The 26,796-nt window shown below is 45.4% G+C and overlaps 1 protein-coding gene across 2 annotated transcripts in view; it reads left to right on the forward strand.

The window, feature by feature from the left end:
* TRUB1 (TruB pseudouridine synthase family member 1) overlaps positions 1–26,516 on the forward strand; it is a 53,068-nt gene extending 26,552 nt beyond the window's left edge. For both annotated transcript variants that reach the window (XM_014522434.2, XM_006029022.3), the window contains exons 4-8: positions 3,577–3,658; positions 12,466–12,538; positions 14,637–14,776; positions 15,856–15,912; positions 18,060–26,516. In XM_014522434.2, the coding sequence (XP_014377920.1) occupies positions 3,577–3,658; positions 12,466–12,538; positions 14,637–14,776; positions 15,856–15,912; positions 18,060–18,274 (567 nt within the window). In that variant the 3' untranslated portion in view covers positions 18,275–26,516. The remainder of the gene's footprint in view (positions 1–3,576; positions 3,659–12,465; positions 12,539–14,636; positions 14,777–15,855; positions 15,913–18,059) is intronic.
* The last annotated feature ends 280 nt before the right edge of the window (positions 26,517–26,796 follow it).

The following is a 26,796-nucleotide window of genomic DNA, read 5'->3' on the forward strand; positions in this document are numbered from 1 at the left end:
TGGAATAGGTGCCGGGGGATGTGCTTTAATCCTCTCGCAGTTGCTGTCCAATTCACCTGTAGCTTTGGGCTGAGCAGTAAGAGGAGAGTGAGTGGTGCTAGTGAGTGGACACCGTCCCTGCTCCGTGTGGTCAGCATCCAGCCGTGACTCTGGAAAGGTGTTTTTTTTTCCATCTTTCTACCGTCTCAAAACAAGTTGAGCATCTTATTTGGGAGCATGTGGTATACAAGGAAATATGTTATATTGTGACGTATCTCTATACTTGGTTAAGGATCTTTTGGCATTTTGCCATGGTTTTTATTTCAAATGAGAAAACTTTATGATATTTCACATTTCAGGGATAGAAACCAAAGCGTTCCACTCTGAGTGATGTCGTTTATATAATCTGCTTAGATATAACATGCCGTATATCTCTTCACTGCTAGGATGTTAGATTTAATGTGTCATTGTAACAGACGACCTGAGGCAAGTTACTGGTCATCAAGGCTTAAAAATCATCCTTCAGACCCAGGAAATGTTGGAGTTTCCATTTGGGAACTTCTGCTATAAAAGTGTGGGGTCTACAGCATGACCTTGAAAGTTCAGGATTGTTGCAGTGAATCTGATCTGTTCACATACTAATTGTAATGTATGATTTACCAGCCAGCATTTTTCTCTCTGGCTATGGTGCGGTAGTTCAAGGATTATTTTCCTTTTTTCTATATTCACAGAGAGACAACTGTAAATCAGACCCCTTTTATCTCATAACAGTTATTTCAACATGTTTAGGGTTGATATAAAACTTACTGTAGTCCCTTCTTCAGTTTGACATGGCGTGGAGCATCCCATCTTGCCCCTCTGTTTCTCTGGTGTGCAAGCTTGGGGATTTTTTTCCTCTCAAATGCTTAATTTTGCAAATTGAGCCTGAGTATTTCGGTGGGATTTGAGCACCAAACACCAGCTTTATGATAAGTAAGACAAAAATGTAATGCATTTCCTATTTTAATATCCCCCTCACCTTTTGTTTGGTAGCTGTTCCCACGGAGTCCCTCTTCCATTTCATAGCACCTAACTAAAGAAACTCTGCAAAGTGGTAGGGCATCACAGAGCAAAGTCCAGACCTGCTCAGGTAGGTGGCATCTTCATGTCCTCTCAGGACCAAGGTCATGGGTGTAATCTATAAATTACTACTTGCATTTCTTTAGTACTTAGTGGGTGTACAAAACAAGGGTGTGTTACACATTAGGAAGTATAATATGTTACTGCTTACACCCATTTATTGGTCAACTTTTACCATCTTTGAATTTGGTCCTGAGATCATCGTGGGAGATGTGTCCCTTTTGTGCTAAAGCCAGATTCCGATTTCATCTGTACTGCCTGTGGCGCACAGTTTTTCGCCTCCTGAGGAATGAAATGGTTTAAGCTATCTATAGTCTTTAGGCTTACTCTAAAGGGGCATCAGAGTGACCTGTGATATACAGTAGGTCAGATTTGGATGGTCTAATGGTACCTCCTGGTTTTGAACTTGGTGATGGTGGGGTTCAGTCTGGTATGCTGTGAGGTCCCATGTACTGAGACACATGTGAAAGGGATAGGGAGAGGGACTGATCCATAAAAAGACTCCCATGAATGTCACTGTGCTCTGATCGTGCCCAAGATCCAAATGTCTCATTGCCTGCGGTACTAGAATTGGCAGTGCGGGAGGAGATGGGTGGAGTAGGAAGTACAATAGAGAGAAAAATAGATTGACATATGAACGGGGTTGTTGGTTGTATCCATGTTGGACTAAGGACACAGACAGACAAGGTTCTTTGGGTACATGTGATATCTTTTATCAGACCACCTGAATAGTTGGAAAAAAATGTTCTTTGCAAGCTTTTGGGCAAAAACACCCTTCTTCAGGCATTGGGAGAGTTTGCTGGTGAATTGTGTGCTCTCCTGGGTAGAATAGAAGCCAAACCTATTCTAGTCTACCCAGGAGAGCACACAAACACCAGCAGACTCTCTCGCTGCCTGAAGAAGGGCGTTTGTGCCCCAAAGTTTGCAAAGAACAATTTTTCCAACTATTTTGTTGGTCCAATAAAAGATATCACGTCCACCCAAAGAACCTTGTCTGTCGACGTATGAACAGGTTACTCCTACCTCACAAGCTTAAATCTTTTGGATGAGACGTAAGTCACAACAGTCGCTGGCCAGTCAAGATCCCACAGTCGTTTTCATGAATAAGGGTATTCATTATGATGTCCTTGCCAAATTCCAGCACTGCTCATGATATTCATTTACTAAAGTTGGCTCGTGATTTCACGTTGGATTCGGCATTCTTCTTTGTTTCAGGTCTAGACCATTGTGCGGTTCTGTATTTCATGCCTAAGCAATTGGTGTGCTTTGCCTTCCAGTCCATTAGTGGCAGATGAGAGACATTGGGTGCATCTACGCAAGCAATCAAAGCGATGAAATAAATTCCATTGTAGTTTGTGTCGGAGTCAGCCGCTCTCAGATGCATGTTTTACAAGGGTGCTCAGGACTTCAGCAGTTAGAGCCAGGGCAGAGCAGCCCTAGGCTGGCAGCAGGCTCTTGGGGTGGGGGTGGGGGGGTCAGCTGAGTGGTGGCATTAGGCAGCGGAGGGGCTAGCTGGCAGGCAGCCCCCACACTTTAGCACCCTTGTGCCCCAGGCAGCCCCTGTCACAGTCTGTGTGTGTGTTTGATCACATGTAAGTACTTCACCATAAAATAGTACTGCTCCCTTAGGGTGGAGTTAATTCTTCTGCATGTAGACTGCATGTGTAGACTGTGATGCTTTGCTGCGGAGCTAATTGCAGTAAAAGTTCTGTTAACTGGCATCTTACCAGCTGGCATGCTCAATTAGCTGGCATGCTGGCTTGTAAGATAAAATGAAACTGGAAGTGCCCACCGTAGCCCGGGGCAAAGCAGCCAGCGCTGCCAAGCCCCCATGGCCCGGGGGCACAACAGGCTGTGCAGGGCCCACCTCCCTGTCCCACGGGGCCTGCAGGCTCACAGGAGGGGCAGCGATGCGGTAGGAGAAGCGTTGGCCTGGGCCGCTCAATTAACTGGCATATTTTGTTATCCGGCATCCCCCGTTCCTGAGGGATGCCGGATAACAGATCTTTTACTGTAGTCTACTCCGCAGTAAGGCGCACATGTAGATGTACCCATTGTCTCTCTCACTGGGTTAGGATGAAAGCACCATCATCCCTTCTGGTTGAAACCGGCTACATGCATTTATGCTTAAATGATACCTTATGGTCTCTTTCTCTTTCATCAGTTGCCGTACAGTGTTAAGTCACTGAAACATAAGGACTTAATGGAAGTAATCTTACTATGGCTTAAGATCACCCAACTCTTTCTGGGATTCTTCAGTCAGTGAAACAACATGCCCAGGAAATGCTTACTTTCATGAGTTTCCTATCTTATATCTTTGTGTTTGCTTACCAAGAGCTGTCCAGTTGGCTTATTCAAGCCAGATCTGGAATAGCATTATCTAAAGTTCACACTGAATGTCCGGCAGACTTTCTTTTTAAAAGCCCTTGTAGACATGACTCATTGATCTTTCTTTCTTTTTTTTTTCTCCCTTCCCAGAAGTACACAGCCATTGGGGAGCTAGGAAAAGCTACCGACACATTAGACGCCACAGGAAAAGTAACAGAAGAAAAGCCTTATGGTAACAGTAAATTAATCATCTCTGCTCTAATCTAAGTGCAATAAGTGGTCTCTGTCTGAGTAAAACGAAGAACAGATTTTGGACTTCAGAAATCAAATTTCATTTCAAATCAAAGCACAGATTTATTTCAGCATTAACTTCAGTTTCTGTAATCTCAGGAAACTGGGCTCAGCACAATTGTTGATTTTCATTTTTTAAAGAAATCGGCATCAAAGGAGGAAGGAAAGAAATAGAGTTAGGCCTGGCCATATTTTTTCCCGTTTGACACGTTCTTTTGTTGTCAGTCAGGTTCTCCCTTTTCATTGCACAGTCCTGCGAGGGACGTCTCCTAATGACGTCTTTCCAGACTGAAAGTGAAGGAACATGTCAGCTTCCCCTCCCAAAAGTCCTTTTCAGTAGAAACATCTTGATTTTTTCAGTGGTACAGAGGACTTTTCATACACTTACTTGTAGACTCCCTCTTTTTTCCCCCCTGAGATGCCACTTTACAATGCACGAAAATGTATTTCTCTGATACTGAGAGCCTTGAACTAACTAGCAGCTATGTCAGTTCATGGTTCCAGAGTTGGTTAAATGATAGCTTAAAGAAACCACTTCATCTCCTGGCAGTATTGCGGGACTGATGGAGGACATACCTGAATGTTTTTGCCATTAATTCTTTCGTAACACAGAAAATAAAGCTCTAGGTAAGTGGTCTCTCAGTAACTCCTACAGGCCTGCTTTGTTTATGATGCCAAATAACAGGTAAGAGCAACATATTACCCTTCACTATCACGTGATGGAAGAGGTATACTTGTGTTCCCCTCCCCTTTTTCTTACTGCAAATGCAAGGAGATAGGCTGCAAGTTGCCGCAGTTGGAATGAACCCCTCTTCCAGTTTGAATTGTACTCACAGTGTTGGATACCAGTATCTTTTTGACTCACTCGTGTTGCAGGAAGATCTTGCTAATGTCGTTTTTATTTCAATACTGAGATGTTACCAAAAATCCAAGACCAGTCAGGTTTTAGAGAGACAAAACTACAGCCTGTCTGTGATCAGGATCTCTTTTGCAAACTTAGACACAGAATTAAGATACAGTTTCCCTTAATGATTCCCTCTTCTAAATGCCATATTAAGATATAATTACATTCCCCAATGATTGTCCATTCCCTCTTAGCAGGTAGGGACTGCCACCTAAGTCAGATAAAGAGGCAAGGGACAGTTCTGTAGGTCACACTTTACCGTTTACATGCCAAAGCAAAAGAAAAACCTCTTGTCTTAATGCCTACCTAGCTACCTGCCACAGCACAGTATAGATTCTCATTTATACCAGCTGTGGAAACACAGGAGGTAGAGGAAGGTGACCTGTGGACTGGCAGCAGGTCATCCTGAATCTGCTGAAATTTCCCAAATCCCCTTAGTGTATATATATGCCTTATTTTAATAAATGTTTTAATTTTAGTAAATGTTCTCAGATTGGTTTTATTTAAATATCTTTGTTTCACTGAGACTTTGGGAGCTAGACTGAACCAGTTTTTCTGTGGACTTGAAAGATCGGAAGATGCCAATTAGCTGGGATCTATGTCCTTGTGAACGTTACAATCCCGGAAGGGAGGATTTCTTTCTTTCCCTCACCCTCGGGGAATGCTACTTGCCATAGCCAGCTTCTTTTACTTTGCTGCCAAGTTAGTTGTAACATCTGCAAAGGTTCACTCTGAAACAGACTTTGAGACCTTCTGCTTTAGCCACACTTCTGCAGTTCAGCGTAAGTCCCTTGAAAATGGCCAAAGCTCACAACGGATGTTTTTTATGATGGGCTTTTACTTTTCTTCTATGCTCCTGGATTCACATCCGCAGAGCACCTTTAACTCTACCCATTCATTTCTTTCCCATGTATAACATACATTTACTACATACAATTCCGTTCTAATCAAAAGGCACAACAGCCAGCTGTGACTCGCCTGTTCCCCAGACTGGGGATCCATGGTCTGGTGAAGGCATGGGGAGCGGGGGAGAGGAGGTGGCCGCAGGCTGAACGCCTGTACTGCTCCATCTCCCAGGAGGAGTTTTACCAACAGAAATTTCTGAGAAATTTGCACCACTATAAATGAGTGCCTGTTCATACCCTCTGTTAGGCTGACCCTATTCACTGCAGAACGTGCACTAATTCATAATGAAATCAGAGCAAAAGTTTTTAAAACTTGATTCCCATTTCAGAACAAATGCATCTCACAATGCTTTCACTTTGCTTAGGGTTTCATTTCTTTACTGTGTGACAGACTTACCCAACTGAGCTCCAACACGTCCTGGGGCTAATCCTTACTTCCTATTGGTGGAGCCAATCCACCAATCAGGAACAAGCTGAGGAACGTGGGTGCCGCCCCTTTCCCGAAGGGAGGGGGAGAGGAGCTTCCCGACCTGATTGAGGACTGCAGCATGGCAGGTCTGCCGGACTTCAGGGGCCCCTGAAGTGTATAAAAGGAGAGCGTGCTCCGCACGCAGGGCAGACGCAGCGAGGGACTCAACAAGAACGGAGCTGAGAAAAGCTGGGGAGAGCTGTCCCCGCGGGCGATAGTCTTCGGCTTGTGAAGACGCCGCTGGAGGAGCCACCGCCGGAGCCTCAGCCCTGGGAGGAGGGTGAGCCTGCCAGGCCCCCACACGGTGCACAGCTCGGTGCACAGGGCCGACCCTGGGAGCTGCAGGAGGCAGCTTGGGTCCCGGGATATTCAGTGCACATAGTGCTGCATGGGGCCACCAGACCCTGGGAGCTGCACATGGTGGCTCGGGTCTGCTGCCCTCGGCGTGCAGCCGAGCACTCTGTGCCCGCGGTGGTGCACGGCATCCCAAACCCTAAGAGCAGCGCCATGCCACTTGTGTTTGCAACCCCCTCCCTGGTGTGAGGCCGGGCACCTGGGAGGCACCATCGGGGTGCACCAGAGGTCCAGCAGTCCAGGTCCGGGTTTTGGGACCTGCATGAGGTGGCCCAAGCCCTAACAGAAGGCAGAAGGCAAGGCCTGAGCGTCGGGACCCGCACGAGGTGGCCTGATGCTCACCGCCCCGTAGTGTTATGAGCACAACTTCCCTGGTCGATCAGGCCATGAAGTCTTGTCCAGGGCTCCTGGTTCCCGTGTCTGATGTCGAGACAGGATCTCGGGTCGGAGACAGGATCTCTTCGGGTTTCCTTCAGCAGTGTTGTGAAGGGTGCGCTCTCACCTCTCTTTATGTGCCATATAGCTTGCATTTCTTAATGCATACAATTACCTTAAGTCTTCCTCCTAATGTATATTAATACTCCTGCTTCTGTTTGCCAAATATGGTTACCTTTAACTGGGGTTTTCTATTCTGAGGTCATCTTTTCATCCTTAGGTGGGGGTAGGTTTTGCTCTGACTGTTCCTTTTTTGCCCAGGTAATTTAGTTAACCAACTTCCAGATTCATTTCAAATCAGGGACAGTATTTTTCCATCTTCTCCTTTCACTGGGTGCAGGTCTTGACCACAGTTCAAGCTAAGCATGCAGCTTGAGCTGAGCACAAGGGTCAAACCCCAGCCTGAAGGCCTTTGGGTCCCGGCAGGAGTTCAGCACTGGGCCTGACCAGGGGGAGGGAAGACAGAAAACCCGCAGCAATCTCTTTGAAGCATCCACTGGGCCCTTAGTGGAGAGTGCATGCAAAAGGCTGCCCGCTGCCTGAACCATAAGCAAGCACTAAATTTTACTCCTAAAATGGTCTCTAGGCAGCACTTCAAAAAACAAACTCCTGTAAATACAAGTTACACATAGGGCAAGGAGGTATTGAAAAGAGCAGCTTGTGTTTATCCCTTTTAAACCTTTAGGTTTTTGTTTGGTTGGTTTTTTTTTTGTGGGGGGTGGAGTTGAATGGCAAAAAGGGAGCTTGCGCAGCTAGATCCAAGTGGAAACTGTTGCATGCATTTGTGGGAGTGTGGCCTTGGGTGGTAGCTAGGAATGTTGTTAGTGCTCTCCTTTTTGGGAGAGCCATTTAAATGTGGCTTTTTTATGTTAATGATGTATAACAGCATGAAGCTCACTTCCTTCCCTGGCTCCATGTAGGATATGTCAAGGCAGAGGGAACAGAATTTGCAAGACTGCCCCAGGCACACTACCACTTAAGCTAAAGTCTCATTAGCAGAGTTGGTGAATAATTTGACAAATAAAAACCTTTTTTCATCTTTTTGATTCATTTGCAACTTGACTTTGGGCCTGATCATCAACGGATGTAAATTGGCATAGCCCCTCGAGCTGCTACGGCCGCTGTCATCTTCATGCTTTATTTCCTGGTTGCTTTTTTTTTGTTGCTACAGTTTATGGGTATCCATCCTAAACGCATGTCGGTCTTTAGCAGGCATGACAATGCTCTTTGCCCAAGTCATGCCATTTTGTTTGGTAGATTTTATTTTGTTCGTTTTATCTGCTGACCTGTTTTACTGCTCTAATCTGATCAGTAGCTGAAAGCACTATTCACCTGGAAACTTCTGGCCTCAAAAACCAACAGTTATTCTGGATTTGCGGGGAGCATAGCAGTCCTTGACTTGCTCGTGCGTTGGGATGCTGAGGGAATGATAGCAGGGGAATACTCCATCAGTATCCACTTTGTGCAGAGACCTTTTTGGTCACATCATTTCTCTAAGTGTTTAGGACAAGCTTTCTAAAGCATTTTTATAATGCGTACAGCCCATGGCAGATGTGACAGCTGTATTTTAAACTGCTGTGGAACAGGGTGGCAGATTTTTTGATGCTTGCATAGAAGGACAAGGTTCCTTTATTGAATCATTTTTTTTCTCAGGCGCTTGAATCCCATATGAAGGGATATTATAACTCCTGCTGGATTATATTATCAGATGGGACTTTATCTCCTATCAGGCAAGGAGAATTAGAGGATCTCCCTACAGCAGAGGGGCCTCAGGTTTGGGACTGAGAGGGATTGCAGGGAAAACCCAAGAAACACAAGCCCGGGGAGGATGTTTAGCATGAATGTGGGGTGCCGTGGTGGTTGGTTGAATTACCAGCAATACTAACCCCTCGGAAATAGGTAAGCATGCACTATATAAAGTGTGTGGATATGCTTATTAAAGCAGGAGGGCTATTCTTCCAGCTTATGCGATGTTCAACCAAAGTCAAGGGCCTAATATAAACCCATAAAAGCAAAGGCAGCTCAAAGTGAAAGCTAAAAAATTCAAACTGACATGTTGAGCTTTGCAGAGAACGGGGAAGGGGCAGCCTGGATATTTATCCTTTAAAAGGATATCACCAGGATTTAATACTGGGCTGCTCGCGTCATGAGAAACAATTGGAGAGGAACATGAATGGTTTAAGCCCTCACAAACTCATCTGCAGGTGCTTATTGGATAACACACTGCACCGGTTGTTTATTAAGGCCTGGACTAGATCAAACCTCACATATTCACTTTTTTGGAAAGATTAGTAAATTGTCTGTAGTACGAGTGATTTCCCCGGGGGCCATCATGGCTTTTTCTACTCCCCTCTCAATCTGGAGAGCGTGAGATCAGAGCGGGAATTGGACCCAGGTGTCTCACTGGGTGCCCTGACCACAAATCTAATCCAGGGGGTAAAAATTGAAAGGCAAGACAAGCTGACACTTGTGCTTAGATCTGACATGCCAGATTTTCGCCTGGAGCAAACTGGGGTTCACAGTGGAAATGCTGACGGGATCATAAGGATACTGTTGTGTCAAGCTGATTTACTGCCATATGGCATCTGCTGTGACACCTTGCTCAACTGCGGTACTACAAACGGCAAGGCTGTGAACAGCCCTGGACAGGAGGCTGTTCAGGGGGGAGCTCTGAATTGACAGTATAAATGATGCTACTGTTCCCCTCCTCCGTTCGGATGCGCATTGTTCTCTCTCAGCATCCTTGACTGATTTACGAACCGCTACGGCATTACTATTAATGATACTTCTTTAGGCAGCTGCTGAGCATAGTGGCAGTGTCTGCTCTCGAGGTTGCAAAGTGTTTAGGTTGCACAAGTGAACAGTTAGTCGTTTTGTTTTTTAAAGCTGCAGTGGGGGAAAAGCTTGTCTTTTGGAGGAATAAGCCTTATTTATACCCTGACAGCTGTCTGCTTTGAGGAGAGCTGCAAGGAAAGAGCTCCTTAAAGACTGAAGGATGAAAGCTAATAAAGGGACTGTCATTGTATTTTATGCAGAGTGTCACTTTGCCTGGACTCCAGAAAGGTAACATGAGTCAAATCCTTCTGTAAGAAATGGCACTACTCAGGTCATAGAAAAGGAGGGTTGGAAGGAGCCTCAGGAGGTCATCTAGTCCAACCCCCTGCTCAAAGCAGGACCAACCCCAACTAGATCATTGCAGCCAAGGCTTTGTCTAGCCAGATCTTTAAAACCTCCAAGGATGGAGAGTCCACAACCTCTCTAGGTAACCTGTTCCAGTGTTTTACTACCCTCCTAGTGAGAAATTTCTTCCTGATATCTAACCTAAACTTCCCTTGCTGCTACTTGAGACCATTGCTCTTTGCTCTGTCATCCGCCACCGCTGAGAACAGTCCAGCTCCATCCTCTTTGCAACCAGCCTTCAGGCAGTTGGAGGCTGCTGTTAAATCCCCTCTTAGTCTTCTCTTCTCCAGAAGAAATAAGCCCAGTTTCCTCAGCCTCTCCTCATATGTCATGTGCCCCATCCCCTGAACCAGTTTTGTTGCTCTCCGCTGGTCTCTTTCCAGGTTCTCCGCATCCTTTCTGTAGTGGGGGGCTCAAAACTGAACACAGGACTCCAGATGTGGCTCAACTGCAGTACTACAAACTTCACCACTGCTCTTCTTTTACTGCCCACAGAGCTGTATCATCCAGCCTCTGATGCTGCCTGTGGGTCATGGAGTAACCAACAGGCAGTATGGAGAGCATGTTATATGGTGGGCCAGTAAGGGGTGCCTATGCTGAGCCGCACACCTCACTGTGCTCGACCAAAAACCACACTTTGAGTGTCTCTCCTGGGGCACCTATGTCTGGCCACCCGCCTATCTGGAGCAAGTCTGGGGTAACCGCCGCCACCACCCGGGCCTGGGTCTTTTTTAGGGCTCTGCGCATCCTGGGGTACACAGACCCTGCAGACTTTGGGGGTGCTTTTCCCCCCGACAGGATGTATCTGAATGCTTCTTATAGCCTGCAGCATTAAGAGCAGCCTCCCTTATGTAGCTGAGCAAAGGGAGCTATAAGGTTAATCTCACCCTTTCCAGCACCCACAGCGAGGCATGCTATAACAGATAGCTTTATTGATCAAAGAGGGAGAGCATGGGGAAGGAATACAAAACAAAAGGAATATCGAAAGGAAACTGCTTTGAGCAAATCGGTATAGGCTCGTTTGGCCCTTCTGAAATGCAGGTCCTAAATTGGTGGCTAAATATCAGGTAAGTTACTCACATATTCATCCCGAGATTTCTGGAGTCCTATGCTTCTGCACATGTGTGTTTCCAAGAAGATGTCTCTGCTCCCAAGATGGAGTGACCCTTTAAATAACCTTTCTGATCTCATCACCTGAACCCCACCAAAACCAGGTATTTTCTGAGCACCACTGATGCTGACCAGTCAGTTTGAAAAAAACGTGTGAGCCCTCACCTTGAGGAGTGAGCAATGCCTTAGGACCGCCCCTCCAGGTCAGTGGCAGGAAGGTTACACAAAGGACCTGGACCCATGAAGAGGGGACCCCCCCCCACCGCCTTAGGGGATCACCTAGGCAGCCAGGTGGTTGACAGACTCATGCGCAGAGAGAGAAAGAGAAGAGAAAAACAAACCACCCGAAGAGGGGGCTGGGATGGAGTTTTTTCCCATGTTACATGGCCCCAGAGCTGCCACTGTCAGCAGCCTAGCCGCAGAGAGGATGCCCGCTGCTCCAGGGCTGGGCTGCACATGGCAGCCGCTCTGGGCCCAGGCTGCACAGCTCTGCGGTGGTGGCAGCCCCAGCTCCAGGACTGCTGCTCAACCCCGCAGTGGCTCTGGCTTTCGGGCTGTGCAGAGCAGCCCTGCAGCAGCTCTAGGGCCGTGCTGCACCACCCCGGAGTGGCTGGGGCAGGGACTGTGCCAGCTGCAGTGCCCCCCCCAGATCCTGTCTGGCCTGTGGACTGACCCCATTGCACTCATCTGGCCCCTGAGGCTGGATGAGTTTGACACCTCTGTTTTACTGGAAAGGAAATATTTGCTTTACTTTTCAAATGACCCTTCATGTCTTTCCCCTGCAACTCTGGATTTCCTGTTAAGAGAAGTGGCCTAGTCTGAGTTAAGAAATTCTCTCTTTTATGAGTCTTTATTAAAATCCAAAATATGCATGATTTTTCTAGTTGTGCACAGCTTACTCAACATATGAATGTGCAGGGCGGAGTGGAAATAGAAAATATTAACAAAATTATATATGCTGGGATTTTAGCAGCTTCTGATTACAGTCAGCATGGTGCGTCAGGAGTCCTGAATTTTCCTGCTGCCCACCAGTTTCAGTAGAGTTGACATTCACAAAATCTGTTCAGATCTGTGGAGTGGATGGGACCCCCCAGGTAATTCAAGGAGATAAAGGAACATGGGTCGGGAGAGGAGATGAAAGGAAAAGGTGAGGGAAGCAGAGGGGGCAGGAAAGAGAGAGGTTCTCCCTTTGGGTCTTATTTATACACAACCTTCTGGTCTAGATGCAGTTACACAGGGGAATTGGACTCCGTACTGAATATGATGGTATTGCATGTTTTTTTCATTGCTCTGTTTGGCATTTTTTCCTAGCTTGGATGATACCCACCATAAATACCAGTGGCACCATATCAGTAATCAGTGCTGACATGTGTCCTCTTTCCTCTTGACAGATCAAATAACAAAAGGAGATCTTGAAAAAGTGCTGCAGAAGTTCACAGGGGACATAATGCAAGTTCCTCCACTGTAAGTCCGGTATTGCTTAGATCTGGGCATGACTAGTAGTGATGCTGCCTTTTGGGAAGCTTTTCAGCAGAAGTCTCTTTTGCCAAGAAGCTGTTTTGACAAGAGGATATCGGCAAGGCAGGCTTCGGATGTTGTTAACCTGCCAGGCTCACTGCCGAGGGTTGCATCTGATTTAAACATAGGACACAAATTGTCCCTTGAACTGTGCTTTGTGGTGGCTAAATTTTAATATAGAGCATCGTGTGAAGATGTTTTTACAGGGTTTTGTTGGGAGGAAAATATTTTGAGGCCTCCATTTAGTTCTATAAAGTAAAGGGCTTTTTAGGTTTCATGTAGAAATATCTGAGATCATTTTAAAATTTACATGCCTGAAAACCCAATTCTGTTTCCTACAAGCAAATGATCTATCTATCTATCTATCTATCTATCAAGTGCCCACTATCAATGAAATTACATTCATTGCACTAGTGACAGATGGCCTTATTCAAAGCCACCAACATCAGGCTTTGAATAATGGGTAAATACCCATTAAGGTGTGTGTGCGTGTGTGTATGTGTACATACACACACACACACACACACCCCCTTACCCATTATTCAAAACCTGATGTTGGTGGCTTTGAATAAGGCCATCTGTCACTAGTGCAATGAATGGAATTTCATTGATAGCAGGCCCTTGAACAAGGCTATGTAGTTGGCAGTTGCTACCCCAAGATACCCGAGACCAACACTGGAAGGTTATTTCAGGTCAAATTGTGAAGCGGGGCTGCATGAGGGAACTTGCCTGTACAACACCAGCTGCAATGGCCATTGATGAGTCCAGCATAATACTCTGTGCCATAGAGCTGAGTGGGACAACTTGTGTGAAGCAGAAGACCTGCACAAATGACACCTTTTTACTGGTGTAACTGGCCCAGCTTTTGTACGTTGAGGTAAATGACAGCAGGCTCATGAGCATATCCGGATATAACTGCATGCATTAAGTACTATTATGGCACTTGGAAAATGAACAGCCTCCAGGATCATTTGGGGACAGGCAGTGTCTAAACCAGTATAAGTAGGCTTGGCAGAATTTGGTTTCAGTTTTTAATAATTTTGCCAGATAATATCAATGCTTATTTTTAAGCATTTCTTTCAGTTTCTATTGATTTTAACTTTTCAGGATTGTGAGAAATTAAGGGGCTTGGGGGGCAGACAATTTATTAATGGCGGTATACTCTTGCAATAGTGCAGTTGAACTGCCCGCCATGACAAATGGAAGTACTGTAGGACCGCCGCCAGGTGAGCGGCAGAGCTGCCATCAGTCTTGGCTCCGCTCGCCTGTAGCTGTCTCGTCTACCTTGTCACTTCTTCCCTTGTTCGCAGTCCCTTGGGGCTCCTGGGGGTCGCAGTCCGAAGCAGTCAGCACAGGTCTGTAGGACTGCCCCCCCTGTTGTCACACGCTCCGTCAGCTATTATTTTTCTTGTGTCCCCTTTCTATAGATTTTGATTATTAAAGATGGAAATATTCTTTTGTTGGTGTGTGAGTGCGAGGTAAAATCGATGTTTATCAGCGTTTACAGATAAAAATTGACCCCTGCCAAGCCTAAATATAGCTGACGCCTCTGTAGTTTTCCATTTGATTTTTTTCTTAATCTGTGGTAATTCTCTGCCGGATTCAAGTCAATTAAACCTCTGCAGGATTACCTGGTAAATGGGTAAGTAAGTTAGACCTCTGTAGGATTACCCTGCCTTCTGTCCCCTCCTGATTTCTTGGTGAAAAGGCTGATTTCACCCGTGTAAACATGCCACGTGTCCAGGCTCCGAGTGAAAGGCGCTCTTTTCATTGTAAGTGGTAAATTCAGCTCTGAAGCCTTTTCAAACGCAAGTGTCAAATGATTGATTCTCTTGTGTTTAGTTTGCAGTTAACTAGTTGCAACATAAACAGACCCCTGTGTCTAAAAGGTTTTAGCAGCACTCGTTTCTTCCTTTTTTTATAACCACTTGAAGAAGATTAGAAGGGTAAAAATGCATCCTAGTGGAGTGCAACATCAATAGTGTCAAAAGCCTGGAGAGCTTGCGTTCTGCGTGACACGCTTTTGTATGCTCTATGTAATCAGCTGGTCTGCTTTGAAGAAAGATGGACAAAGGCTATCGTTTCTCATGAAGAAAGGAGTAGCAGTGGAAGCAAAGCCCGCTCGGCCGGTTAGAGTTTACAACCTTTCTCTCCAGAACTTCCAGCCGCCGCTGTTCACGCTGGGTAAGAGCCAAAGATTTGACACGGGCTGATGCCCTCGGCCCGTTGCTAAGGATTGCCTACACGTAGCCTGGGACCGAGATAATGGGACGGGTTGCCATTCCCACCCTCGGTGGTTTTGATGCGGGGCTGTGTGTGGACATTCCCGTTCTGCGGCAAGCACGCTCCCTTTGGGTTGAGCCGAGGCTGGTTAGACGTAGATATGATTCCACGTGCAGCCCTCGGACTCGCTCCCTCCTTCGCAGGCCTCCCTGCTCGCCTCTCCTCTCTCTTGCCCCGATCCCGAGAGCTGCTGCCAGCTCTGTGGTGTCTTGAAACAGGGAGGGACACTGACACCGTAGGGGAGAAGGGGTTAGCCACCACCTGGAGAAATGGAGACGGGTAGCATGTCTAGAAGCACAGCTTCTAGAGAGAGGCCCTTGTCACTCTCAACCTGTTTGGTGCTGAAGGTGAGGGCAGGAAAGACTTCCCCCTTGGGAACTGCCTAAGTGTTCCTTTGGAAGTCCTTTGATGTACTGTATGTTGTATGGGAAGTAGGTAGGAGCACTATATTTCACTACCGTGTGTTATTTAAGTGGTTATTTTATGGTTGGGTGATTAGCAGCTGATCACAGGGGACTGGGAAGGGGGGGTAAGCTAAAGGTGGATTTTAAAATGTCACAGTCCTTGTCGGAGCTGCCGGCGTTTTGCGCTTTGCGTGGCGTCGGTGCTAGGGGGTGGGGAGGCAGCTCGGGGTAACACTTTCAAATCGCTGTTTTTCGTCATTAGAAATTGGGAAACTTACGACCTTTCAAAACCTTTCAAGTGAACAAGGCTGAAGCACTTATTAAAATGCCATTGCCAATAGTTAATTTATAATGCATTTGCTGAGTCGCTGCTATGTTTGCCTTCTCCCCTCTCTGGCTTTGCAATCTCACCCGCACATATGTTACAGGATGAATAATTTATATCGTATTCCATAAATATTTTATCACCGGATTGTTTGCTTAGTGCATTTTTACATTTGTTTGGGAGCACTGTTTCTATGTAAAATAGATTTCATACTGGGCTGACAATTTACCATGTCACTGTTAACATTGCAGATGTTGAATGTGGCGGTGGCTTTTATGTCAGAAGCTTGGTCAGTGACATTGGCAAAGGTAGGCAAAGAAAAAAGCATGACAGTTTAAGGAATGAATGTCTCTGGTAATACAAGAATATTCTCATTTTCCATATCTCTGGTCACCAGACCTGTGTGTTGGGTTAAAATGCTGAATTCTCATCATTCATTTTATGTACTGGAATATTTGCCAGGAAAGGGTAAGCAGAGGAGGGCAAATATTTGCCAAGTGATTCCTGGTGGAGACTAAAAATTGAGGTCAGTAACAACATTGGTCAAGCAATGTTGGGGTAGGGGAGAGGGAGGAGAGGGAAATCATATGGAAAATCTTACATTACGGGTGAGCAGAGGAAGAAGGATAAGTTGTTTCTTTTAAATTCAGAAAGCCTTACCCTGACTATATTAAAACCCTGCTTGCTGGAGACCTTTTCCCATTCATGATTATTTTGCTGCCTTTCATCTTTCGTGAGCTATGTTGCTTTCTTATTGGGTTATTTGTCTGGTTGCCCTACATCAGAGGAGTGGCGTGATGGAGCATTGGATAAACCATTTAAATGCTTTTCAAGGCTAAATTTGCCGTATGGAAAGCTGAATGGGAAGAGAGAACAGCAAGAATTTCAATACCATATTTTATTCCTTGGCAAGTCAAGGCTTCCCTTTTCTTGTTATTGTCTGTGTGGCATTCTAGCTTGTGTTTAAACCTCTGAAAGACAAATTAAAAGCCAAGATCCCTGCCCCAAATTTGTTCCTTTTCAAGATTTAAAGTGCAATAGAAATCCTCCCATGGCTGAGGGAATGCAGGTGTATTTTAAACTCTATAGTTCATCCTACATCTAGTGGCCCGTTTTGTGTGCGTGTTGTAGTCTTCTGACCCTGCTTACTGATTCATTTTATCTTAATGATAATGAATTATTCTCCCAATGTATATTAGATTTCCCCCCTTCTTTTGGCTTATACTGCCCTAATAATTATCTTGGGGGGATTTTTTCCCAAAATGCCCATCTCTTTTTTCAGAAGGTACTAAAGCACTGACGCTCTGGAGGGCTTGTCTCCTGCAGTGGCAGTGGCATCTGATGAGAATAGGGCCAAGTGGACCTGCATCCACAAGCATGCTCCCAACCTAGTAGTACCCCCTGATGCTGCTCTGGGCTTATCCCTCTGAGCTTGCTCTTGAGTCTTCTGTCTCCGGCACACGTGAGAGCAGCTTCACGTCTCACCTTTTTGGAAAACATCGCAGGTGGGTGGGAACGTTGCTTGGACCCGTCTTTGGGCCCCGCTGCTGCCGAAACCAGCTTCTGAAGCCAGCAGCAGCATAGCTGCATGCACACAATGCCAGGCATTGGGCAGTTATCCCTGTCACTTGGTGGTAGTCAACCCTCCTCCAGCTGACAGAGCTACACTGCACTGGGGTACGAGGCAAGCTTGCCAGCAGCGAGATAGCCTGCCTGAAGGTGCCACTTCTGGTATGGGTAAGTTTGGTACATAGACACAGAGTTTCATTCCTAAGACGTAAGAGTTTCTTTCCTGTCCGAGCCCCCAAGATCTGGACTAAGAGTTTCTTTACTGTCCGAGCCCCCAAGATCTGGAACAGCCTGCCACCGGAGGTGGTTCAAGCGCCTACATTGAACACCTTCAAGAGCAAACTGGATGCTCATCTTGCTGGGATCCTGTGACCCCAGCTGACTTCCTGCCCTTTGGGCAGGGGGCTGGACTCGATGATCTGCCGAGGTCCCTTCCAGCCCTAATGTCTGTGAAATCTATGACCTAACGTTGCTTTTCTGCATGGGGCTCAGGCTCCAAAGTCATTGAGGCATTGTTGAAAATTTTACCCTGAGGGAACGAAGAGTGCATATTAGACGCTGTTCTTCATCCTGCACCCAGTGGCCCACTGCTGTTTTAATTTTTCACTTCGCCTGTTCGTTAGAATTTGGAAAATCTCCCGCCAGCCTTTGATCTGATTCTGTTTGGCTGGAGTAAGCCTGTTGAAATCAAAGAGTGCTTGACATTCCTGTTGATATAAGTGAGCTGCGAATCTGAATCAGACCCTTTTTCTCCAACTAAGAATATGTGGAAACACTATCTATAAATATTTGACGTGGGATTTTTTTAATGAATTCTGTGATTTATAATTTGGGCTGTTCACTTTTTTTCCCCTGGTTGTTCCCCCCCCCCCCCTTTCCCGTGTAGAACTCTCTTCCTGTGCCAGTGTGCGAGAGCTGACCCGAACCAAGCATGGGCCATTTACCCTAGAGGAGCACACGCTTCATGAAGACAAATGGACAATTGATGAAATTGCACGGTCCCTAGAGCATTGCATGTCTCTTCTCCCAGAAGAACCGTCACATAAAAAATTAAAGACCGAGCATTCGGAAGAATCTGCTGTGAGCTGTGAAGATAAGTGATAAGTCAGGTCAAGGAAAAAGACTGAATGATTGAGACATTTTGAGATTGGACCGGGATAGTCTTGCCTTCCTGAGTAAATTTACAAGCCTATACATGGAGGGTGATATACTGCAGTGCAAGGAGAATGACCCCTTTCTCTCATATGCACAAAATATCTAGTGCTTATTGCTTCCTTGCTTCTCTTCTGTTTTATACACTGAAAAAAGGTCTCTTGCTAAAAACTAGCTCTTCGCTGTATGCTGGAAAGATGCTGAAGGGAGTGTATCTTTTTATTACTACGTTGATACCAAAAAAAGTGTTTTATATTTTATTAAATTTGGTAAATTTTGAGGGAGAGAAACAATTCATTTTTTGTGTAGCTGTTAGTCAAACTCAAATCCTGAAATATCACTGTAATGAAAGCCTGTGCCAGTTTGACAGATGCAAAAATGTGGAGTGACATTGTATTTCTTTTCTTTTCTTTTCTTAAAGAGATTCCTTGAACTGGAAATGATTTCACTGTAGCCCTGAAATGGTTTCACTTGTAGTCCTTATTATTTGGTGTGGTCTTTCAGTGGAACATTACCCAGAATAAGTCAAGCACAAACTGGGCTTTTAAACATACCATTCAGTTAACTGCTCAAAAATAGAAGCAATCTCTAATGATAAGTGGTATTCCTTACTAATGTTAAATGGCTTGGAGCAGTGGGCACACAGTCAATGCACCAGCATATAGCTATTTCTTATTTTCCAAGGGGCAACTTTACCCCAGAGTGGCATGACTTACCCTGGTAGGCTGGCACATCATGTGACTGCTTCTCTAGCACACCAGCGTAATTGTGCCATGTGTAGTAAGGAAGTGAGAGCTGGGGGAAACTCCCACTTCTGTTTGCCTGAAGGAATAATGACCAAAAAGAATATCGCTAAAAATGGTGGCTGCCCACTGTTCAAGGCCAAATGGAAACATAATTGGACCTACCATATAACAGGCCATAGACTTTTGCATGGTAGTTCCTGCAGTGGGGAAAATTGTTCTCCTCACCATGTCTGTCAACGCTCTTGGGCCCTGGAAGTTGGGGCTGCCCCATATCTGTTGTGTAGAGACACTGCACTTTGAATTTAAAGCCCCCCAGATGCTGGTAATGGAACCTGCCATTTCCGCAGGTAAACGGTCCTAGCTGTTAATTGAAGAAACCCATCCAGGATTTTACAAAGAGTAGGGGTACAGCGAGTGGAGCTGCAGGTGTGGCTGCACCCCCCTCTCTCCCTCTGCCTCCTCCCTGCTCTTGCACCGTGGGAGCAGCAGCTGAGGACTTAAGTCCCAAGGAAAGTAAGAATTCCCCCTCTCCTTTCCCCTCCATGCTTGGAGGCATGTCTGCTCCCCTCCTTTCCCCTCCCCTTCCTCTACCCCACCTGCTGCTGCCAGCATCCGCACTGTCCCGGGGCAAGGGGAGTTCCTGCCCCATTCCAGCTGGGCTATGCTTATTCAGGACGATGGCAGCTGTGGCTGCTGTTCCTGCTCCTGCTCCCAGGTCGGTGGAGAACGCCTGGGGGGAGCAGGCAAGGAAGGGGAATGCACCCATCTGCTGCTGCCCCAAGCTGAGCCCAGCACTCACACAGCTCAGCTTCTGCTTCTCTCGCTCCGGGGACAGCGGCAGCAGCAGGCAGTGGAGCAGATGGAGATGGAAAGGTATATGTCTTTAAGCATGGAAGAGAAGGGGGTGGGGGTAATTCTTACCTTCTTTGGGACTCAAGTCCCTGGCTGCTGCTCTTGCAGCATGGTCAGAAAGTGAGGTGCAGCTGTGCCACTACACCCCTTCTGGCTCTGCCCTAGGTTAGTGGTTTTCAGCACTGAAAAAGATGTTTCATGTTCCTAATTTGAAAAACACTGAATCTACTTATACCGTTGTCCCTTAAACTACAGCAGCCAATAGCAAAGGTCTTCTCCTTTTTATGGTACTTGTAGAACGTAACCGAGTTGCCTCTGAATTTTCAGTCTTCTAAGTGAAATCAGAATAATAAAGATTAAGTTTCTCACTGTAGATGGTGGAGATTTCTGCTTATTTTTGCAGTTCTTACTGACAGAATAAGAGATTTTAAAATCCAGATAAGGTTCCTGAAGTATAAGATTTCTTGAGGTTTTTATCATTCCTCAGGTAGTAAAGGGCTTAGTGTTTTCCTTTTAGTGTCTGCATATCTATTCTGGGTCTAGGTGAAGTTGACATATTAAGACATAAAATTAGGGAAAAGTGTGGTCAGCTTCAAAAGAAAGTTAACACTTTGGAGGCTGTTTATTTAATGGTCTAGGAGAGGCAAGGTAGTTAAGATATTTCTCTTTGTCTCCTAAGAAAACCAAATGAGGCAGCCAACAATCACTTTTCAGTGTGCATTTCTTGAGTGATCAAAGACTTGCTGTTTCTTTTACTCTCTCTCCAAATCTAGCTCTTGCAAGAACCTCATTAACGTTATCCCAGTGGTCTTTTAACATTGAATGGTAAGCTTTCATTTTGTTCATATATCCTGTGGATATCTTCCTTTTTTTTAATAGCTCTTTGAATATAGGTCTGCTGCTCTAGTTGTTATAGTGAGTTGCTTCTTAGAAAAAGGGCTGGAATTGAAAATCTCCTGTTCTGTTAATAGGGTTTCTTTGTATGTAGCGCTAAAAGTGCCTGGTGCATTCTTCCCACCTGTCTGCTTGGTATTTACAGCACTTTTCTTAATCTTCTTTTTTTCCTTCAGCTGTCTAAATGTTCTTAATTTCAGTAGTTTGCCCTATATTTTTCTTCTGCTGCTTTTAAGTTAGTGTGATACCGTCTAGTCTGCTGTAGATATTAGCAATGTTCCTGTCGTCTTGGTAACAAAGATCTTACCAAAGCCTGTTTAAATTAATGGGAAGAGGCCGATTGACTTCAGTGGGTCTTAGACCAGGCTTGAAGTGCTAAGTAAAATGTATATGGAAACATAGAGGAAAAGAATATAAGCGGGCATTTTTCTGCGTCCTCTTCAAGTTTGTGCGTAGATGTTACTAGGGTCTCTCACTGTCCGTTTAATGAATATGCCAGCTTTCTCATCTTTGGGGTCCTTGAAAGAACGACCCACACGACTTGAGAGATTCTCTCTCTTCTAGGGCCTTCGCTTCCCGTGTTTATGTCCGACTGTCATCAAATGTCAAACAAGAGGGAGGAGCTTCTCGGGGCGTCAGGACTTTCACGGGCATCATGGTTTCTTCCTGCAAGAGGAAAGAACAGGACTGGACTTTGTCACAGGAAGCTCTTTGTCCTTCCTCCCCGCTCCCGACTGTTTCAAGCTAGGAAGGCATGGAGAGGAGGGGAACCATTTCAAAATACCTGGATGGTACTTAAGATACCAGAAAATATGGTCTCTACAGTAGAGAGTTGTTACCAACAGTTCATGGTGTAGACACTGTGACACAGTGATTAATCAATGGTGAAACGATGAATGAGTTAATCCAGGGCTTTCTGAACACCTGTCCATGCAGCCCCTGCCCCATGGCAGCAAAGGAGGAACCCGCGCTGACCCTAACAGTTGTACTATTTGCCCTTTCTCCTTTTTGGCGTTTTCTACTTGCATGCCTTAGTGCGGCGTCTTCACTGGTTCTTCCGTGGGTCGTTTCATGATGTTTTTATTCCCAGGTCGGCTCTCCCTTGAGTCGTCCCCACTCCTATGCTCCACCCCAGTTGCCAAAGTCTGAGCTGATATGTCCCAGCAGGCCTGGTCCCAAGTTGCAGGCTCCTTTCGCGTGCCCCTGGGACTCTTCATTCCTCGTGCTTAGGGAGGGAGTGGGTCCTGCCGAGCCTCAGCTCCCTGGAAGGGTCAGCTGGCTCTGGGATGTCCCTTGTCATGCAGACTAGCTGCTCCAGGAATGTCTTCAGGTTTTCATGAAAGATTTTGGGAGTGCACCTCTGCCTGCACTACTAAAGTGGTGCTGGGTAGTCCCTCTGGACAGGGGGACAGAGGAAACCTGAAACATTTTCAGAGAGTTAATCCTATGAACTTTGGGCCAGATCCTATTTCACCTCGCTGGAGTCCCTGAAAAACTGCCAATGCAAAAGATTAGTGGGTGGGTGGCTCCTTTTACGTCCTTTTTGTGACTTCCTTAAGGCTAAGACAGTAGTGCATTGTGAAAGTAGATGAACTAATGTTTTTTTCAGAGACTGGAAAAGGTTAGATTGGACTTAGGTGTCTAATAGTGGTAATAGGATAAGTTTGGTATCTTGGCACTTTCCTGGGTCTGAAGAGACTGCTGGGTCCCCATGGGAGCTCCTCTGTCTGGTATAGCACATATAGATGTATTTATTTATTTATTTTTTTAACCCAAGAGCCCTTGGAATCACAAGCTTTAAAGTCAAGTCTTTACGGACAGAAAAAGTGACACTCTCCCAGGACTGATTGGCACTGTGTCCTGGGTGATGTGTAGAGGTAATATAGGGAAAAGTATGTTTTGTGAAGGTCGGCGTAAGAAGAACTGAGCAGCCAAGTGAGAGGGACTCACGGTCAAAGAGAAATCAAAGCAGTTAGTTATGTTAAATGTGTGGCTCTGCAGGTTACCACGAACCACACACGTTACCTAGGCAATACCTAATTTCTGTGGGCATCCTTCCAGGGAAAAGACTTAATGGGAGAATATGCCTCACCTTTCAGGCTGAATACTGGTGATCAGACCTTGGTCTCATCCCCTCTGGCTCATAGCGTTGCTCTAGCATTATCACTCTGTCTCCATTGGACACTCACGTTTGCTGCAGCTGCTTCGATGGGGTTGGCAAGGGCTTCGTCATTTCTCCCTCTCCTCTTCCCACTTCTGCACAGCTGGATCCTTTTCTTCCTCGCATAACTGGTTATCTTTTCATTGTGAGGCTCTCCTCATGGGCTCATTTTCTCGTCTACAGTGATTCTCTACTTTTTCTTTCATGTTTGATTATTTCTGTTGTCACAGTGCTGCTGGTTTTGTACTTTTAAAACAAAATCAGCAGGATCCTTTTTATCCTCATCAGGCATGGGGCTCCAACAAAATATTCCTTAACTTGCCTTCATCAGGAGCTCTGTTTTGCGCCTTATCCTTTAGTTCTGTTCTCGTCACCTTCTATTTCTCTTATTTATATCAGAGGAAAGTGAGAGCGTGCTAAATAATTTGCATTACTAAATCAAAATTTTGGGATCGTTTGAGAATTTAAAAATGCTTAACAGCTGGAGTGCTTAACTCATCAGATTGTGTCCTTCTAGCATTCTCATAACTCCATTTTTTACATTTACTAGGTATAGCAGGGTGCTGTTTCAGGGCTTTTCAGCCTGGCTTTGTCCCTCCCCTAAATGTGTCTCAGCCAGCCTTAGTACTATGCAGGCTTTCACCCTGCTGGCCTTTGCTGCCTGGAGCAGCTCAGCCTGCCCCAGTCCTATACCGCCCTTCAGCAAACAGAGTAAGGAAACAAAGGACCCTGAGATGAGTCTGCTGTGGCTTCAGGCTTCCTTTCCCAGGCTTGTCCTCCTCCTAGCACAGACGTTTCCTACCTCTGGTGCTTCTCCTTGACTCCCATTTCCCCTCCCCACCACCTCCTGTCTACCGGGCTTTTTGATTCCCAGTGCCATACCTTCCTTAGCCTTCCCACAGCTGCAGCCCTTCACTTTCCCTAGCTGCCTTTTCTTAAGAGGACAGGCCACTCTGTTGCACTTGGTCAGGGTTAGAAATTAGCAGGAGCACCCGTTTTATTGAAACATGCTTGAGAAAGAGATAGGTGTATAGAGACACACACATACACCCACCGCCACCTGCCTATCCCTAGTGTAAACCAGCCAGAGGGAGATCACGTGAGACAAGTGTGTGAATTCAGCCAGGCTGGGCAGCATACTGTCCCCATTAAGAAGCAGTCATTGCATCTAATTACCATAGGCTTAAATTGGTTCTTCGTGAAACCTGATTAAGCAGACTGCCAGGAGTTAAGTGCATCCCCAAATAAGCCTCAAGCACTGGCTCACTGGAATACTAGCATCTCCGCTACGAGAGGAGAGAAAACATTGCTCTGCGTCTTGCTTTCTCCAAGATCAGCTGCTGCAATCTCAGAAAGTGGCAAAGCAGCAAAATGGGAACTGGGGCAACCTTATTTCAGCATTTCAAGACTGACCCGAAAGGGCTCAGCCAAGCAGCCCTCCTTAGAGAAAGTAATCAGAAAAGGAACGGATATTTTATTTCTTCGGTTCTTAGGGGGACAGCTAGAGGAACTGCTTTCTCCTCATCCCCCAAAAAACAGCATGGCAGGAGCATGAGATTCAAAACCACCCTAAGATTTTTGCTGCGTCTAAAATGGGGCTTTGCGATGCCCTCGTTTCTCCTCACTGCTAGTTCAAAGTTGTAGAAAACCTGTCCCCCAGATCTCGTCAGAGGGAGCGGAGACCCCTGCCCTTTCTACACTATCCCATCGCCTTATGAGATGGAGCGTGAAGGGCAGTGCAAACAGTTTCCTACTTGGCCTCTGTTCAATAACCAGCTCTTATGTGGCCTTTTACTCCGGAAGTGAGAGGGAGTAGAAAAAGAAATGAAGGAATTATATTGGTAATATATATACCAAAATGGCTTTAAACAGCCTACAGCAGGGGTTTTCAACCTTTGTGGGTCATTGTACCCTCGGCGGCCGGTTGAGAAGGTCTTTGTACCCCCGGCGGCCAGATGAGCGTGGGGGGGTCCCCAGCAGCCAGTTGGCGAGCATGGCAGTGGAAGTGCCAGTGGCGCCCGCTGCCGAGTACCCCCTGAGGCCATCGCAAGTACCCCTGGTTGAAACCCCTGTCTTACAGTATTCACTCCTCACCAAAACAATTAATGTAAGCTGAAGCTCTGTCCCCCAGCGAATATAACTGTTTCCATGGGAGGTTTGAGTCTGTAAATCTGCTGCTGTTTTGAATCCTCTCCAAGCAACCACAGCCCTTGACACCATGAAGAGCAAAAAGCAGGCTAAGATTGAAAAGAAAGGTAGGGAACTGGGGACAAAAGCGGAAGAGAGCTGGAAACAATGAGAGACGCTGCGATCTCCCTCAGCTTGCCCCTTTTAGATGAAAAGGAAAGAGACGTATTCTCTTTTGCTCTTTTTTCCAGGTGGGGATGACCTTAGGTATTACTCTCAGTACCAGGCTCCATGAAGGCCAGATTTGCAAACAGTGCACACGTCTTAATTAAAGTACCAAAAGTATCACTTAATAGGGAGACTTAAAACTCTCTTTAGTTTGAATGAAGTGTGCACATGCTGTGGTGAACGCTGCATGTATTATTTTCTTACATGATTATCCAAAGTGAGGAGTTATTTTATTTTAAAATATATATATTAAATCTTACAAAGAGAAAAATGGGGAAGAAAAGGCTTTTGCCTTAGCTGTGAGTTGTCATCCTTTTTTTTTTTTCTTTGACAGGAGATAAAATAAAACAATTAGCTTAAATATATCATCTCAAAATTTAAGGTGCTTTTATGGAGAAATGCATTCTAAAAATGTCTGAAGTTAGGAGGGCCATTTGTTTCCATTACAGCTTTCTAAAAAGACACAATCATATGATGCTTTGCAAGGTGCGCTAATGTTTCACTGTTTCTTTTTTTTATTATTGACTTGCAATAAGCACTTTATATTTCTGTTTGTATGTATCTGAAGAGAAATAGTGTTGTCTATCATTAGAGGTTTTATTGCTTTATGTAATTGATAGGGTACTTTCTGTATCTAGAATATAGATCCACAAAATCTAAATTGCCTGTAATTTGAACAATGGATAAATACTATGTATATATGGGGCAGAGGGGGAGAGAGAGAAGCAAATGTACAAAATGTTTCCACTTTGTACAAAGCAACTTAAGCATATTTTTTTCTTAATTTTTTTTTTAACTCTAGCTTAACTATGGCTTTAACGTTACTTTGAATTCAGCAAGGCTCATAAGTACATGATTGATTTACAGTGTGTGAATACTCCTATTGACGTCAGTGGAACTGCTTTAGCGCTCGGAGGTAAGCGCATGCTTACTTCAGAAGAAGCTTGCTGAAATTTAATTACTTTGTCCTATCATGTATGTTTGTGGTTTCTTTCTTTCTTTTTTTCTTTTTCTTTCCTTTTTTTTTTTTAAGATGCGAGTAACAAACTTGCTGGACTGAAATAATACATTTCTGTTGTACAAAAAATAAAACAGGCATCTGACAAGATAAGTGATAATTTTTCCCCTCTAGCCACTGGAAATGTAATGGCTTTTGCTGTAAAATAAAAAAGGAAAAAGAAAGCCCTGTCATAGTGAGCTGAATTAATGCTGTTGTGTATATTTATTTATTTAGCAAAAGTATTGATTTCCTCCGAGGAAGGCTGTGCAAAATGGAGAAACACGCTTGCTTGTTTGACTACTTGGGTGATGTGCCTCTGGAGTTAGGAATGTGTAGCTCTTTTATTGACCAATATACAGTCTCTATAAATAAACTCGCCCAGCCTTTCCCCATGGGTTTGTGGATTGGCTGTTGCTGCTGTGAGGTCTTGAGGTTGCTGCCTCCAATTTTCTGTACCCAGTAG

The sequence above is a fragment of the Alligator sinensis genome, unplaced genomic scaffold (assembly GCF_000455745.1).
Source record: "Alligator sinensis unplaced genomic scaffold, ASM45574v1 scaffold1451_1, whole genome shotgun sequence".
Lineage (NCBI taxonomy): Eukaryota > Metazoa > Chordata > Crocodylia > Alligatoridae > Alligator > Alligator sinensis.